Here is a 16,920-nt window from a genome sequence, read left to right as displayed (position 1 = left end):
ATGAAAGCAGTAATCCATGGATCCTGAATAAGCCAGACAGCAGACATTAAGAGAACTAAACAAGACAGGCATATGCAGAGGTAGCCAGCTTCATAAAAAAGAGGCACCACTAGTATGTACAGGTATCTTCTAAGAAACCAAAAAGAGCTGGAGGCATTAGTAGTACATGAGATTGCTACCCAACTCCTGTTTTTGGAACAAAAATATTATGAATTTGGGAATAAAAGTTCAACATTTCTAGCAAATGCCTGCAAGAAAAAAGTAGTTAGGAACAGAATCATAGCATTTCAAAATGAGAAGGGAAGCATAGTGCACTCCAGCAAAAAGAGTTGTGGAAGTTTCGGTAAACTTTATAAAACTCTCCACACAGAGAATCCATGGGGGTGGGGGGTGGGGAATGAAAAATATCTAGACCAAGTGGGGCTCTAGCTACTAAAAGAAGAACACCGTAATAGATTAAATCAAGGCATTAATGAGGAGGAAATACTGCAAGCAATAGAAAGGCTCAAAAATAACAAATCTCCAGGCCCAGGTGGCTTTACTGGTGACTTCTACAAAAAAATTAAACGAGCTGGTGCTTCACTCAGTAATTCTCTTTAGTAGCATCCTAGCTGATGATCCCACACCTAAAACATGGAGAGACTCCCGTATTACAGTGATCTTAAAACCAGGGAAGGACTCCAAGCTTGCCCAATCATACAGGTCTATAGCACTTCTAAATCAGGACATGAAGCTTTTTACATCAATCCTGCCAACTAGGATCAATGGCTTCATAAACCAATACATCAATCCAGACCAAGCAGGCTTCATGCCAGGCAGACAGTTAGCTGATCCAATCTGATGGCTTCTTAATCTCATCCATTTTAGCAAACACTCCAAGAGACAGCTTGCAGTCTTGATAATGGATGCCTGCAAGGCCTCTGATTGCTTAGAATGGCCCTTCTTAATAAGTTTGCTGAGCAAAATGCAATTGGGAGATGGGTTTATGCTATACAGGTGTTATATCAATCATCTAATGCAACTATCAGAGTCAGTGTGCTAGGAGTGTTGCCCATAAGGCTTCACTGAGGGACTAGGCAGGGGTTCCCCACTCTCTCTGCTTTTATTTGGCCTCTCCTTAGTGTCCTTGGCAAAGGCTTTGACAGCCAATTCCTCTATAAAGGGGGTGGAGGTGAATGGCTCCCACCATCTTCTCAATATATTTGCAGATGATGTTGCCCTATTCCTTACTGATCCCCTTACATCAATCCCACTGGTCCAGAAAGAACTACAGGAGTATGGGGACATGGCGGGATTTAAAATTAATTATACTAAATTGAAACAACTTTGCTTGCCAGGAGGTCAGCAACAAATCAAGGCCCTATCAGGCTTCACTCCAAGCTACAAATCACTTAAATAGTTGGGTGTGACTATCCACAAGAACCTATCCAAATTTAAGTAGCTGAACTTTGGCCCAGTCCTGTCCCAGTTAAACTTGACTGTACAAGGTGGGGAACACCCCTGGTTGGGGTGGGTGGCCACAATAAAGATGGCCTTGGTCCCACAACTTCCTTTGTTGTTCCAAGTGCTGCCACTAGAAGTTTCTGATAAGGAACAATGTGGCTCGTAGAAAATATTTGACACCTTTATACATCAGGGAAAGCAAACAAGGCTCAGGAAAGCTGTACAATACAAAAACATAAAACAGGGTGGAGAGGGGTCCCTAATATTTGTAAATTCTGTGAGGCGTTCCTGTTAAAGCAAATGACTATATTCATCCAGGTAGCTCTAGATCACCCTTAGGCCCAAATGGAATTAAGCATCCCCAGTGAGTTTTCGCAGAGAAGTGTAAGCAAGTGTAAAGTGATACACGTTGCGGCAAAACATCCCAACTTCAAGTATAGCCTGATGGGATCTGACCTAGTGATGACTGACCAAGAAAGAGATCTTGCGGTTGTGGTGGACAGCTCAAAGAAGATGTCAAATTAGTGTGCAGCTGCTGTAAAAAGGGCAAACTCCATGTTAGGCATAATTAGAAAAGGGATTGAGAATAAAATGCCAATACCATACTGCCCCTATACAAATCGATGGTGTGGCCACACTTGGAATACTGTGTACATTTCTGGTCACCACACATTAAAAAAAGACATTGTAGAGCTGGATAAAGTGCAGAACAGGGCAACTAAAATGATCAAGGGACTGGAGCATCTCCCCTATGAGAGAAGGTTACAACAGCTGGGATTGTTTAGCTTGGAAAAAGGAGGGTAAGGAGAGAAATGATAGAGGTGTACAAAATTATGCATGGTGTGGAGAATGTGGATAGAGACATTTTTCTCCCTGTCTCAACATACTAGAACCCTGGGTCATCCTATGAAGGTGATTGGTGGGAGATTCAGGATAGATAAAAGGAAGTAGTTCTTCACACAGGAATTCGCTACCACAGGATGTAGTGATGGCCACCAATTTGGTTGGCTTTAAACAAATTCCTGAAGGAAAAGGCTATCAATGGCTACTAGTCCTGATGGCTATTTGCTACCTCCAGTACCAGAGGCTGTGAGCCTATGTACACCAGTTGCTGGGGAACATGGGTGGGAGGGTGTTGTTGCACTCACGCCCTGCTTGTGGGTTCCCAGTTGACAGCTGGTTGGCCACTGTGTGAACAGAATGCTGGACTAGATGGACCCTTAGTCTGATCCAGCATGCCTCTTCTTATGTTCTTAAGTCGTCCCTTTCTCCCAAATGCTCTTAATAAGGCATTTATTAATAAAGCACCAATAATAAAGCACCAATTAATAAAGCACCAATCCGTTCTTGACGTGTTCACGTTCTTGACGTGTGGTGTACAAAAATGGTGCCTTATATGTCCTTGCTACTACCACTCCTGGACCACCCTTCCTTCTATAATCAAGATAAAAAGGCCCTATTTCAAAAACTGGGAAGTGCAAAATTTACATCGCATAGCTAACTTCTATGTAAATAACTGGCCACTGACCATAGATCAACTGAAAGAATTACCAGCTAATTTGCTACAACTACATCAGATTGCTTACATTTTAGCAAACAAATGCATAAAAGGCTAGGCAACCTGGAGGCTCACCCCTTTGAAGGTATTATTATTAGAGCACAGTATAGTTCTAAAAAGTTAGTGTCAGATATTTATAGGATTTTAACTGACTACACGACGATCCATCTTGAAGGCCTTAAAATAATTTGGGAGGAAGACACTGGTGAGGAAATCTCAGAGGAAAAATGGGCAACAGTGTGGAACCAGAAACTATTACAATCAGTCTATGCACATGTAAGGGAATCAGTGCTTAATATTCATAGGTGGCATATTGCACCATTAAAATGTTCAAGAATAGCGGGCATATATGCACTGGAATGTTGGAGAGGGTTTGGCTGTAAAGGTACCTACTATCACATGTGGTGGCTGTACCCCTTAGTGGAGACCTTTTGGGAAAACATCTTTAAAGAAATTTCAGCAATTACTGAACAACAGATTCCCAAAGATCCCAGTCTATTGGACATTTTTGTTGGAAGAGCATAAAGCAATACAGCATAAAGTTCTAATGTTTTTCCTACTGGTGGAAGCAAGATTCGTTTTTGCACGACACTGGAAAATTAGTACTCTAATTTCAACTGAAGTTCACTACCAAAGGCTTGGCACATAGCCCTTACTGAGACATTAATATACCAACTTAGGCTTCCAAAAGAACAAACAAGCCCAGAAACATTTTATATAATTTAGCACCCTTTTTCCTCTTTCAGAAAACAGCTGTATACCAGTTGCCATTTATGCACAAATTTCGAAAATGTAATCATAGAATCATAGAATAGTAGGGTTGGAAGGGGCCTACAAGGCCATCGAGTCCAACCCCCTGCTCAATGCAGGAATCCAAGTCAGAGCATCCCTGACAAATGGCTGTCCAGCCTCATCTTGAAGGCCTCCAGTGTGGGAGAGCCCACCACCTCCCCAGGTAATTGGTTCCATTGTCGTATTGCTCTTACAGTCAGGAAGTTTTTCCTGATGTTCAGCCGGAATCTGGCTTCCTGTAACTTGAGCCCATTATTCCGTGTCCTGCACTCTGGGATGATCAAGAAGAGATCCTGGCCTTCTTCTCTGTGACAACCTTTCAAGTACTTGAAGAGTGCTATCATATCTCCCCTCAGTCTTCTCTTCTCAAGGCTAAACATGCCCAGTTCTTTCAGTCTCTCTTCATAGGGCTTTGTTTCCAGTCCCCTGATCATCTTTGTTGCCCTCCTCTGAACCCTCTCCAGCTTGTCTGCATCCTTCTTAAAGTGTGGTGCCCAGAACTGGGCACAATACTCCAGATGAAGCCTAACCAGTGCTGAGTAGAGGGGAACTAGTACTTCCCGGGATTTGGAAGCTATGCTTCTATTAATGCAGCCCAAAAGAGCATTTGCCTTTTTTGCAGCCACATCACATTGTTGGCTCATATTCAGCTTGTGATCGACAACAATGCCAAGATCCTTCTCGCTTGTAGTGTGGTTGAGCCACGTATCCCCCATCTTGTAACTGTGCCTTTGGTTTCTTTTTCCTAGGTGCAGAACTTGGCATTTGTCCCTATTAAATGTCATTCTGTTGTTTTCTGCCCAGCGCTCCAGTCTATCCAGATCACTTTGAATTTTGTTTCTGTCTTCCAAAGTATTAGCTATCCCGCCCAATTTTGTGTCATCTGCAAATTTGATCAGCATTCCCTGCACCTCCTCCTCCAAGTCATTCATACAAATGTTGAAGAGCACTGGGCCCAGGACTGAGCCCTGCGGTACCCCACTCGTTACCTCTCCCCAGTTTGAGAAGGTCCCATTGATAAGCACTCCTTGAGTCCGATTCTGTAGCCAACTGTGGATCCATCGGATCGTTGTTTCATCTAGCCCACTTTGAGCTAGTTTGCTCATCAGGAGATCATGGGGCACTTTGTTGAAAGCTTTGCTGAAGTCGAGGTATATGATGTCTACAGCATTCCCACGGTCTACAAGGGAGGTGACTTGATCAAAAAATGAGATCAGATTTGTCTGGCAGGACTTGTTTTTGACAAATCCATGTTGGCTTCGAGTAATCACGGCATTGTTGTCAAGGTGCTTCCAGATGGATTGCTTTATCATCTGCTCCAGAATTTTCCCAGGGATTGATGTCAGACTGACTGGTCTGTAGTTCCCAGGTTCCTCCTTTTTACCCTTTTCAAAGATAGGGACAACGTTAGCCCTCCTCCAGTCATCTGGCACTTCCCCCGTCCTCCATGATTTCTCAAAGAGAATAGATAGCGGTTCTGAGAGTTCTTCTGCCAGTTCCTTTATGACTCTATGATGCAGTTCATCTGCCCCTGCAGATTTGAACTCATTCAAAGTAATTAGACCATATGCCTATCGATCTCAAGCTGCAATCCTGCCCCTTCAGCCTGTACTTTGCCTTTGCCAGGGGGATCATAAACCCTCTTTTGGGAGAAGACTGAGCCAAAGTAGGAATAGAGCACCTCTGCGTTTTCTTTGTCATCTGATGGATTGTTTTGCCATCCTTATTTAATAGCTGAACCACCATTTCTTTCCTCTGCCTTTTACTATGCACGTAGCTGAAGAAAGCCTTTTTGTTGTTTTTAGCATCCCTTGCTAACCTCAGCTTATTCTCAGTAGGGGTGTCAGAGAATTTCTCGCCGAAACTTCGGGGGGCCGAGTGCCAACGTATTCGGCCCCCCGAAGTAGTTTCGGGGTATGCAAAATCGAGACAAAACCCTCAACTGCACATTTCCCCCCACAGCCATTGTTGGTATAGATGCCTTTATTGTCCAAAACTGATGACAATAAACTGAAATTACACATAGTGCTAAAGCGCTATAGCACTTTAGTTCTAAAGTGAAATTGCACAAAAGCCCCCCCATACCCATTGCTGGCGAAGCCTTTATGGTCTCAAAATTGCTAAAGCACTATAGTGCTTTAGTGATACAGTGGAGTTGTGCATTTCACTCCCTCCCCATTGGTGGCAGAGCTGCTTCTCTTCTCTTCGCTATAGCGCTTCAGCGCTAAACCACAATTCCCCTCCCCTCCTAGTCATTTTGCTTCTTCATGGAAAAGTGACCAGAGAAGGACAACAGCGGTGGGAGCTATAACTCCCTGACAATTTACTGCAATGGGGCAAAATTGCACAGGTGGGGTGCCCTTGTGGGGAGCCTTCATATGCTGTAGTGGATAATTGTGTTATTTTGCTTCTTCATGGAAAAGTGCGCATAACAGGAAAAAGGGGGTGGGAACTTGTGAAGGTTTGAGGCCTACAGAGGCAAAGGAAAAAAGGGCCAGGCCCCGAGTTTTTGTTGGGAGGGGATATCCCTAAGAGGAGTAGTTTCCCCAGTTAAGTTTCATTTCTTCAGGTTGAACAGTACTTTCACAGTTTTGAGGGAGGAGGGTATATAAAAAGAGTGAGAGAGCCAGTAAGGGCAGAGTCGGGGAGACCGGAGCCTGAAAAGAGAGCAGGAAGAAGCAGTCTGGAGAAGTCTTAAGGACAGCAAGAGTAAAAGAATGTGCATTTTGCAACTTTTATTTTCTCTTAAGGCCTTTTGTATCACTCGGCACTATTGTGTAAATACCTTTAGTTGTGATTTGCTTGCTTTAGGGCACAATCCGATGGCCGCTAGTCAGCGGCTCGACGGCCATAGGATACGTCGGTTTCCATGAATCGACCTCAGAGCCCACACTCCGAGGTCAGTTCCCTGTGAACCAACCTTCCCTCCCTCCTGCGCTGCCTCATAGGCAGTGCCGAATGGCCCCGCGCTCGGAAGAGGAGTGCCGAGCGGTGAAAACGGGGCATTCCAGGCCGGGGAAGGCAGAAATGCTGGTACGACACATCCAATGTGTTGTCCAGCAGCTGCTTCCCCCGCTCTGCCTTCCCACAGCTAGACAGCCAAAATTGGCTGTCTAGCCAGAAATGCAGGGTGGCTGAAGGGCAGAGAGGATGATCCCCTCTGCACTTCTCCTACCCTGCATTGGATAGGCGGTCACCTCCGAGTTTGGAGGTGGCCGCCTATCCCGGTAGGATTGCTCCCTCCATTTATCAGTGCTGTGGTTAAACCCCATGTCTAGAGTGTCAATCACCCCACGTCTATAGTCCAAACCCCATATTATTGGAAAGGGGAAGGTAAAAGAAGGAAAGTGGGACTCTTAAGGAGGCAAGAGATCCTTAAAGAGTTGTTCAGGGGCTCCAGGTCATAAGGTGAACCCTGACAGAGCTATAACTCCCTGACAGTTTGCTGGAAAGGGGTGAAATTGCACAGGTAGGGTGTCTTCGTAGGCAGCCTCCAGATACTGTAGTGGATTATCGCAGAACTGTACTTCTTCAGGGAAAAGAGAGCAGTTCTTTCCCTATTCAACTATTTCCCCCTATTTCCCAAGTTGCGCAGTTTCAAGCAGTGATCAGGGAAGCCTGTCACTGTGAAACTTCATGGTAGCGGACTAGCACAATAGCATGAGGCTGTCACTGTACTTGGGGAAAGCTGTCACTTTGTAACTGTAGCCGGGTATCAGAGAAGGCTGTGCTTGTTTGGCTGCGGTTGTCCCTCCGCTGCTTGTCACATCTTGCAAAAAGAGCTGTGCAGGTTGGAGCAGAGTGGCCACAACGGTTTTGACTGGTCTAGTTGCAAGGCGACTCTGTAAGTGATCAGAATAAGCCACACTGAGTGCCAAATGACAATATAACCCATGGTGGTTAAATAACTCTTACTGCAGACCATGGGTTATCACAGTAGCTTATTTTGGCCAAATAAGTCATTGTGGATTAAGAAATTCCCCGACAGATGACACGATAGCTAACGATGGGTTAAATAATAAATGGTGGCTTATTTAACCCAATGTATGTTATCGTGTTGTCTGAACCCAAAGTTTTCCCTCCGTCTTCAAGTTGACTTCTCATGTGTCCAGTTTCATGGTGGCAATCACAGCACATTGGTTTAGACTCCCTCTCCAGAAGCAAACTCGGATTCCCATGGTGGTCACTGTGGCTTGCTCAGAAGCTGATTGGGCAATGTTGTTGTTGTTGTTATTTACATTTCTATACTGCCCCATAGCTGAAGCTCTCTGGGCAGTTTATGGAAATTAAAACATTAAAATACAATATAAAAAGTTGGAAAGCCATTTACATAAAAGCACCCAGACAATCTACACAAACAACATATAACTAAAAACAACTTTGAACAGTCAACCACAACTGAAGACACATCCAGGACTGATTAAAACTTATCATGCTGCCAAATGCCTGGGAAAAGAGGCATAGGTAGTGTCAGCTCCCCGCACCCCCCCCCCCATTTTGGACCTATTTGTACAGGTTAGGCTTTAACTTAAATCAAGTATACATTTGTATACATTTAACTGAATGGAAGCCCACCCAACCATTGGGTGGGGGAAGCAAATCCCTTAAAGTGCTGTTTTGTAGAGGTGTCAGCAGGCACCACTGTCAGGGTGGACACTGAGCCCATAGAATCCCAGAGTAGTTCTGATTCTGAGGAAGAGCAGTCGCAACTGTTCCAACTTAGGGCATAGGTACTGTGCTGCTCAGATCTAGTTGCAATCGGTATAGTTGTTAAGTTGTAAATGAAGAATAAAGCTTTGAAAGGAATTCCTTTGTCTGTGTCTGGACTTGGCTACTGGTTTAGACTGAGAGAGACCTCCAAGGAGCCCTCAACAGCTTGGTCCCCATTTGAAAGGGAATTACTGGCAGACCCCTGAACTTAAGGACTAGGGACAGTCCCTCCCCTTTTCCCTTGGAGCCTCTGGGCGCAGCCGTTGTTTGCGCGCCAACCTGGCACTTCGCCTCCTTTCCGCGCCCTCCATCTGGCGCCGCTCTCTGCGTCTGCGTCGCGCATCCACTAAGTCTGCTATCTGTGCTTGGTCACTCCCTGGACTGCTAACTAAACTAGGAATGCTGGTGGGAGGAATCTCCGTCAGCTGTTGGTCCTGGGAAAGAGAAGCGCACTCCTCTCCCAGGAGCGACTGCTCTTCCTCAGAATCAGAACTACTCTGGGATTCTATGGGCTCAGTGTCAACCCTGACAACCACATCCAAGATGCTTTGACTTGGATTCCTGCACTGAGCAGAGGGTTGGACTCGATGGTCTTATAGGCCCCTTCCAACCCTACTATTCTATGATTCACTCAGAAAATTAATCAGGTTTGGGATGCTATCCTCTGCCTTCATTGCTCACCAGAAGAAAGCTCTGACTTTAACGTTTGCTCACAGCGTTCAAGATGTCTTTCTTTGCCTGCATGCTTAGACTCAATGAGGTTTGGGATTCTTCCTCTGTCTTCGGCTCTCTCCAACACCCTACTCCACCCCTACCAACCATGGAATTCAAGTAGTCTTTACTTCCAGGCTCATCCAAATTTGGGATTCTTCCTTTGTGTCATGTAAACAACCTCAAACATTAAAGTTTTTCCACAGTTTTCAAGTTGTCTTTGCTCACACCCAGGATCAGCCAACCAGATTTGGAATTTATCCCTCATTTTCAAGTTCCTACTTCCCAGTTCCTACTTCCTTCCTTTGATTCTAAAATCCCTTAGTTTCCTCCCACCCCAAAATCATCTTTGAAGGTGCATTCAAAAGAGAAAACAGCTCTTTTCCAGGAAGCTTTTCCTTGATTAACCAGCCTTGGTTTTATTGGTGCACTGTTTTTTAAAGAATAATTCTTATATCATGCTTCATTCTTTTTATCTCTTGTTCATTTTATCTCTTGTTGTTCACTGCTCCGGAATCTGTTTAGATATGGAACAGTATACAAATGTTGTAAATTAATAAAATAAATAAATACACCTACCCTTCTGTAATTTGGTGCGCTACCAAAGGGCGCCATTACAGTGTCAGCTCTTTTCATACAAACAGTCCACCAAACAATGTGGGGTGGGGGGATGGATTAACTATCATTTTTTAACCACCCCCAAACTGTAAATCCCTTGTACCCATCTGTCCAAAATTGGGCAGGTTCTTTCCCAGGCATGGGTAACTCTGGAAGGTCCAGGGGCCAAACTCTGAGGGGCAATCTCAATTTTTTTTAAAATGTTTCTGAGGGGGAAAATGACATCCATTTAGTGCTATGCAGCACTAAAAAGGGCCGAACTTGCTTACTTCCAAGCTACATTTGACCCTTTGGGTGCTACGCAACAGCTACAGAGTGCTAAAAGTTTACAGAACTTTTACAGACAGACACGCAGTTCTATCTCCCTGTGACACCTGAATCAGGAGAGGCTGTGCAAGTCTTGGATCAGTGTGTAAACTCAGTAATGGCCTGGATGAGGGCCAATCAACTGAAGCTGAAACCTGGCAAGACGGAAGCCCTGCGGGTGAGGGGTTCCTGAGTCTGGGAGACAGGCGCATTGCGTGTTCTGGATGGGGTTGAATCAGGTCCATAGTCTGGGGGTACTCCTAGATCCATCATTGTCACTGGAGGCCCAAGTGGCCACTGCAGCTCGGAGTGCCTTTTACCAGCTTCGGCTGGTTTGCCAGCTATGGCCTCTCCTGGCTTGGCCACAGTGCTACAGGCATTGGTAACCTTAAGACTGGATTACTGCAACGCGCTCTATGTGGGGCTACCGTTGAGGCTGGTCTGGAAGCTGGAGCTAGTGCAGAAGGCAACAGCTTGGCTGTTGTCGGGAGCTGCCCCTTTTCAGCATGCAACTCCTTTGCTGAGGGAACTGCACTGGCTGCCTATTTACTACCGGGCCAGGTTTAAGGTTCTAGTACTAGTGTACAAATCCCTAAATAACTTGGGACCAGGACACCTGAGAGAGCACCTTCTTCTTTACCAACCTGCCCAGTCACCAAGGTCAGAGGGCTTGCTCTTGGTGGTTCCACATGGACCTATGGCCTGGTTGGAGTCCATGAGGAAGAGAGCCTTCAATGTAGTGGCCCCCTTCCTGTGGAATTCCCTGCCTTTGGAGGTCAGGCAGGTGCCAACATTGTGTTGCTTTCGGCGCCTCCTGAAGACATTATTTCGAGAGGCTTTCCCTGAGTGACCAGCTGCAGTTTCTTATGTTCAGAATCTGTTCTTTTAAAATGTTTCAATTATGGGATTTTATTATTTTTGCTTGCTGTTCACTGCTCTGAGATCTTTGATGTGGAGTGGTATATAAATATTGTAAAATGAATGAATGAATGAATGAATGAGTGGGGTCAAAGGCACATGACTCCCTTGTTACAACAGCTTCATTGGCTACTGGTCAGTTTCAGGGCAGAATTCAAAGTGCTGGTTATGACCTATAAAGCTCTATACAGCTTGGGACCAGGCTACCTGAAAGAACACCTTCTCCCATATAAGTCTGCCTGGGTCTTAAGATCTTTGGGAGAGACCCTTCTTTCAATACCAGTGGTGTGTTTGGTGGCAATGCGAGAGAGGGCCTTCTAGGTGGCCACTCCCAGGCTGTGGAACTTCTTGCCAAGGGAGGCTAGGTTCGCTCCCTCTCTGCTCTCCTTCTGCCAGCAGGCGAAGATCTCTGTATTCAAGCAGGCCTTTGGCATGGAAGTGGGTCCCTTGGGTTGGATGATGTTCTTATTTATTTTATTTTAGAAGTTTCTTGGCCGCCTTTCAGAGCAGAAGCCCTCCCAAGGCAGCTCACAGCAGTAAAATACATATAATTCTGTTATGATAGTTTTAATTGTGTTTTAATACATTGTTTTATTATTGTTCTAATGAAGTTTTTATTTATGATTGTAAGCTGCCTTGAGTGCCATTTGTCTTGTTTGACAGGTAGAAAGCTAAATAATAAATTTAGCTTTGAAAAACCCCCAGGTTGCTCTAAATTTGGGAGGGTGGCAGGAGCTGCACCGGGGACAGGAGGACCTCCTGTTGCCCACCCCTGTTCTATTCCCACTGAAGGGGCAAGTATGGCTGCAAAGGTAACCTACTTCTGTCAAAAAACAAAACAGTCATAGGCGCTTTCCTTTTAATTTTTACAAAACCTATACTTAAGGGAGGTGTCAGCATTCATCACATTGCAGGTTTAACCGGGTTTTTATGAAAGTTGGCAGGCTTTCAAACGACCAAGGTTGTGCACAAAATAAAATAAAATAGTAATAAGGACAAAACATAATAAAACAATAAAGGCAAAATTAAGGACCATGCAAACAATTTAAAAAGCCAAGTTTGAAAGATAAGTCTTAACTCTCTGAATGCAGAGAGAGTAGGGGCCAGCTGCAACTCCAAAGGGAGTGCATTGCAGAGTTGGAGAGTGATAGAGGAGAAAGTCCTTTCCAGGATGCCTGACAAGAGGGCCTCTGCAAGCAGCAGTGTCTCCAAAATGGCCTCTCCTGCTGATCTTAATAACTAATTAAGTTCATGCCAAGACAAGCAGTCGTTCAGATAGCCACAACCTAGACTGTTTAGAGATTTCAAGGTTAAAACCACCACCTTAAATTGAGCCTGGAAAACAACTGGTAACCAGTGCAGATCTTTCAGCACTGGGGTGATGTGATCAGAATACCAGGCACCAGTTAGCAGCTTAGCTGCTGCATCTTGCAACAATTGTGGAGCACATTCCAATAGTCTAACTGTGAAGTAACCCAGATCACACTGACTCAGGGACAGTTGCAACTCATGCACTAAATGGACTTGTGTAAACATGGTCCTCACCACCACCTCTGCCACTCCCAAGCTACAAACCTGATCTTTCAGGGAGGAGTGTGACCTCATCCAGAACAGGTTGAATCCCAATCCCTGAGTCTGGCTTTCTATTGACCAACAGTACCCCTGTCTTGTCTGGATTTAATCTCAGCTTGTTTACCCTGATTCAGCCCATTATTGAACTCAGGCAATGTTCAAGAATGTCAACTGCTTCCTGCATCTCATTTCAAAGCTCCAGATGACCTCTGCCAGTGGCTTCATGTAGATGTTGAATAACATAAGGAACATGACAGAACAGGACACCACAGATGGTGCCAAACAGTAGTCACCCAATTCTACTTTCTGGACACAACCTGCAATACGGTGCCTCAAGGTTCAGCCCCACCAAGTAATCCAAAAGAATACCGTGATCAATGATATCAAAACCCACTGAGTGGTTCAAGAGAGCAAATAGGGTTGCATGCATCCCCATCCCCAATCCAGTTCCCAGAAGAGGTCACCACAAGGTGACCAACGCAGTTTCAGTCTCACATCCCGGCATATCTGAATGTGCTTGTTTTCTTCTTCTGTTTCCCATACTACTTTTGGGTTGTGTCTTTTGGAGTGTAGGCCTGAGGGCAGATCATTTTAAATATTTGTATAAAGCCTAGAAAAATGCTATAATTATCACCACCACAACCAACACCACAACCATTATTTGAAGCTGCTTGAAAATAATGGGTTGAACCCTAAGATCTGCAAGTGGAAAGCAGCTCATGGAAGGGGACATTCCAATGTCCTCCTTCCCCTCTTCAGCCCCTGTGCCCCACAAAAAGCAGATCAGGACCCTCCTGAATGGTGGGATGAGACATGGGGGAAATCATCCTAAATAAGTGGAGGCAACTTTCACCCCATTTGGGGCAATTTTCCGTTCCCACAGCAGCCCTTCACAGCCCCATCCCATAAAGTTCAGGAGGGTCATTGCCCCACCCTTTGGAGAGGCTTTTTGGGGAGGACAGTGTCAGGATAGGGCGCAGGCTCCCTCTTGAGTCTGAAGATTCTGATTCAGAAGAGGGACTAGGAGAAGAGCAGCTAGGACAGAAGGCGGGGGAGGAAATTCCCCAAGACACTCCAGAAGCCAGCAGAGAACCTTCCCAGGGGCATATCAGTCAGGAGGGTCAGGTACAGATACCACCTTCCCCTCCTGCTGTGGGAAATCAGCTTCTTTCAGAGGGGGAGGAAGGTCACGAATTGGCAAATGCAAGAGTCCACCATCCATCTGAACAGGCGGACCTTATGAGAGGAGGAAGGCGCTCTGCCAGGCTGGCTGCCCACTGGAGGCATGGGGGGGAGGACCCACCCTGAAGGAGGGGCTCAGAAAGCCATTGGAGTACTGTGTAGTAGCCTATAGTTAGTTTAGGGGAAACCGTCTTCCCTACTGGATTTTTCTCTATCAGAGGACTCAACTTAGCTAATTAGACCCTGACGGCAGCCTCCAGCCTTTATTGACTTTAATAGTTTGAAGAGCTGCTGTTAGCTCAGTAAAAGAGGGTGGATTGCAAGTCCAGTCTCTGACTGTATTAATACTTTATTTTCTTGGGCTCCAAGATCACCGCAGACGATGACTGTAACCATGAAATTAAAGGACGCTTGCTCCTTGGGAGGAAAGCTATGGCAAACCTAGACAGCATAGTAAGAAGCAGAGACATCACCTTGCCGACAAAGGTCCGCATAATCAAAGCTATGGTTTTCCCAGTAGTAACATATGGCTGTGAGAGCTGGACTATAAGGAAGGCTGAGCACCGAAGAATTGTTGCTTTCGAACTGTAGTGCTGGAGAAGACTCTTACGAGTCCCCTGGACTGCAAGGAGGTCAAATCAGTCAATCCGAAAGGAAATCAACCCTGAGTGCTCATTGGAAGGACAGATACTGAAGCTGAAGCTCAAATATTTTGGCCACCTAATGCGAAGAGAAAAGTCACTGGAAAAGACCCTAATGCTGGGTAGGATTGAAGGCAAAAGGGGAAGGGGTCGGCAGTGGATGAGATGGCTAGATAGCATCACCGATGCAATGAATATGAACTTGAGCACACTCCAGGAGAGAGCGGAGGACAGGAAGGCCTGGCATGCTATGGTCCATGGGGTCACGAAGAGTCAGACATGACTTAACGACTGAACAACAACACTACTGCTCAGCAGGAGGGCCTAGAAACAGGACAGACTGGAGGCTGAAGGGGAAAGCAGGGGATGGCAAGTTTCCTTCTGCTCATGGTTCTCAGGATCCAACCAAATAATGCCTCAATTAGGAATTAAAGGCTCAAGACATAAATGAATACTTTCAAATAATAAACATCAGAAATAAAACCACAAAACATGCACCTTCGGGGTCCTATTCAGCACATATCGTAGACTGAATAATGAAACCTTCTATGTGTAATTTAAGGCCACTTCTCAGAAGGTATTTTGCCTATACAGTCATTGTGGCATAGTAAACAGATCATTTATTTATCACAGCATACTCTTCCTTTGATAAGCTTGGAGTGGCTTCCCTGGGGTGAAGCTCCCAGGAGTCTCCCACCCGGGGGTCAGGTTTGGACCCGTTTACCTTCAATGGTGCTACAGAATCAGATGTGCCCAGACCATTCACTGGGGTCACTTTTGACTTGATTCACCGAAATGTAGATTCAAATCTCTGCTCATTCTTGGCACTCATCTGGTAGCCTTAGCAAACCACTTTCTGTCAGCCTAACTTACCAAGTTTCAAGCACGGCTTTTCCCACAAAAACGAAAGAATACAAGGGAAATAGAGTCTCAAGTCTTTCTCACACACTGATTCTGCATATTCGAAAGGAAAATGTTACATTGGGTGTGCCTATCATAATTAACACAGTACATGGACATTTTACACTTGCAGATTTGTACCAAGTACAAGATTATATGAGAAAATATAAAGTTATTTTTATCCCACCTTTCAGAGCCAACCCATGTGACTTACAAAATAAGACATTCGGATTAAACAATTATAATACAAAAAATCGAAACAATCCATAAAACAAAATCAGAATAACATATTGTGAACCAACAATAAAATCAGTAAAAGGCTTGATGGAATAAAAATGTTTTCAGGATATGTTTGAAAACCACACAACTGCGACCAATGTGTGGTGCATGTATAAAACTGACGCTACATTCCTATATAAATATATATGGGAGTAAATCCCATGGAACATAATGGGACTTACTTCTAACTAGACATGCATAGATTGTGCTTTGGGGGCTGTAACTCAGAGCTAAACTACACCAATGGAGCTTCCCTCTTTAATCCCTTCATGGGGGCGAGGACAGAAATTTAGAGTGGGGAAGCAGCTGGATGAGAAGGTTTAACCTCCTACCCATATGAGGTGGTGCCAATCCAGACCACAGCCCCACATGCTTACACTGCAGTTAAAAAAAGTTAGGCTCACCTACACACAGTGTATTTAACAGAAGTGAGCCCTCAGTGAGAAAATGAGAATAAGAGGCCCTAAACGCTGGTCTACTAACCTAGCTGCTGTTGGATTTCATGTAGCTAACATTTGGAGTATATAAACACTATAGCACAGCTACTGTTGCTAAACAAAGATTAAATTGCAATTGCCTTTACTTACTACACACTTATCCCAGACAACGGTCATTCTCTCTTCAATGCCGTTCACTCCTTCTGGAATCAGAGTGAAGTTGTCTTTTCCAACAGCTTTCTGTGCTGTGCTGTAGGTACAATGGGCGCTTCCAGTCACCTGCAGGTCACCACTGAAGGAATTTACATATGAAATATTTAAAATGGTGGATGGAGGATGGTGGACTGCTTACAGTTTTCATTCCTTGATACTGCACATGTAATGCATATTCTACTCATAGCTACTGGTTTTTAGTTCTGTTAACAGTAAGTCTCTGTTTCCACATTCACATCAATGATAGCTGCTCTTCAAGTTATAGTTTCTTAGAAATCTTTCTTAGTGACTTTATTTCAGGTCTGTGTGAAAGCATAAATAAGCCAAACCAAAATGCAGCTAGGTAATAAGAGGTTTTACATATTGTTATTTTAAAACTTGATTTTATAACCCCATCCCCCTAAAGGCCAACTGAAGTATTATGTGAGAAGCATGTGAGCCTGAAAATATTTTTTTACTGAAAAGTAGCCATGAGCGGACTACCAGTTTGAGTGGAGGAACAGAGGGGACAGGTCTGTTTAATCCTTTCCCTTGATGTCATTCAAAATCACCCTCTCCAAACTGCTTTTCTCATCAAAAAGGGGAAGTTACAGGAATTCCGTGTATTTAATAGGTGGGGAAGCAGCCTGGAGGAGATTCT

The 16,920-nt window shown here is 44.7% G+C and overlaps 1 protein-coding gene across 3 annotated transcripts in view; it reads right to left on the bottom strand.

The window, feature by feature from the left end:
- LOC146344360 (dihydropyrimidinase-related protein 1) overlaps positions 1 to 16,920 on the bottom strand; it is a 172,318-nt gene that overhangs the window by 32,949 nt on the left and 122,449 nt on the right. For all 3 annotated transcript variants that reach the window (XM_084859923.1, XM_084859924.1, XM_084859925.1), the window contains one exon: positions 16,218 to 16,359. In XM_084859923.1, coding sequence (XP_084716049.1) covers positions 16,218 to 16,359 — 142 coding nt within the window. The remainder of the gene's footprint in view (positions 1 to 16,217; positions 16,360 to 16,920) is intronic.

The sequence above is a fragment of the Heloderma suspectum genome, chromosome 5 (assembly GCF_057233095.1).
Source record: "Heloderma suspectum isolate Gila_16-S chromosome 5, 16-S_ref, whole genome shotgun sequence".
Taxonomy (NCBI): domain Eukaryota; kingdom Metazoa; phylum Chordata; class Lepidosauria; order Squamata; family Helodermatidae; genus Heloderma; species Heloderma suspectum.
This window is presented reverse-complemented; position numbering and strand designations above follow the sequence as displayed.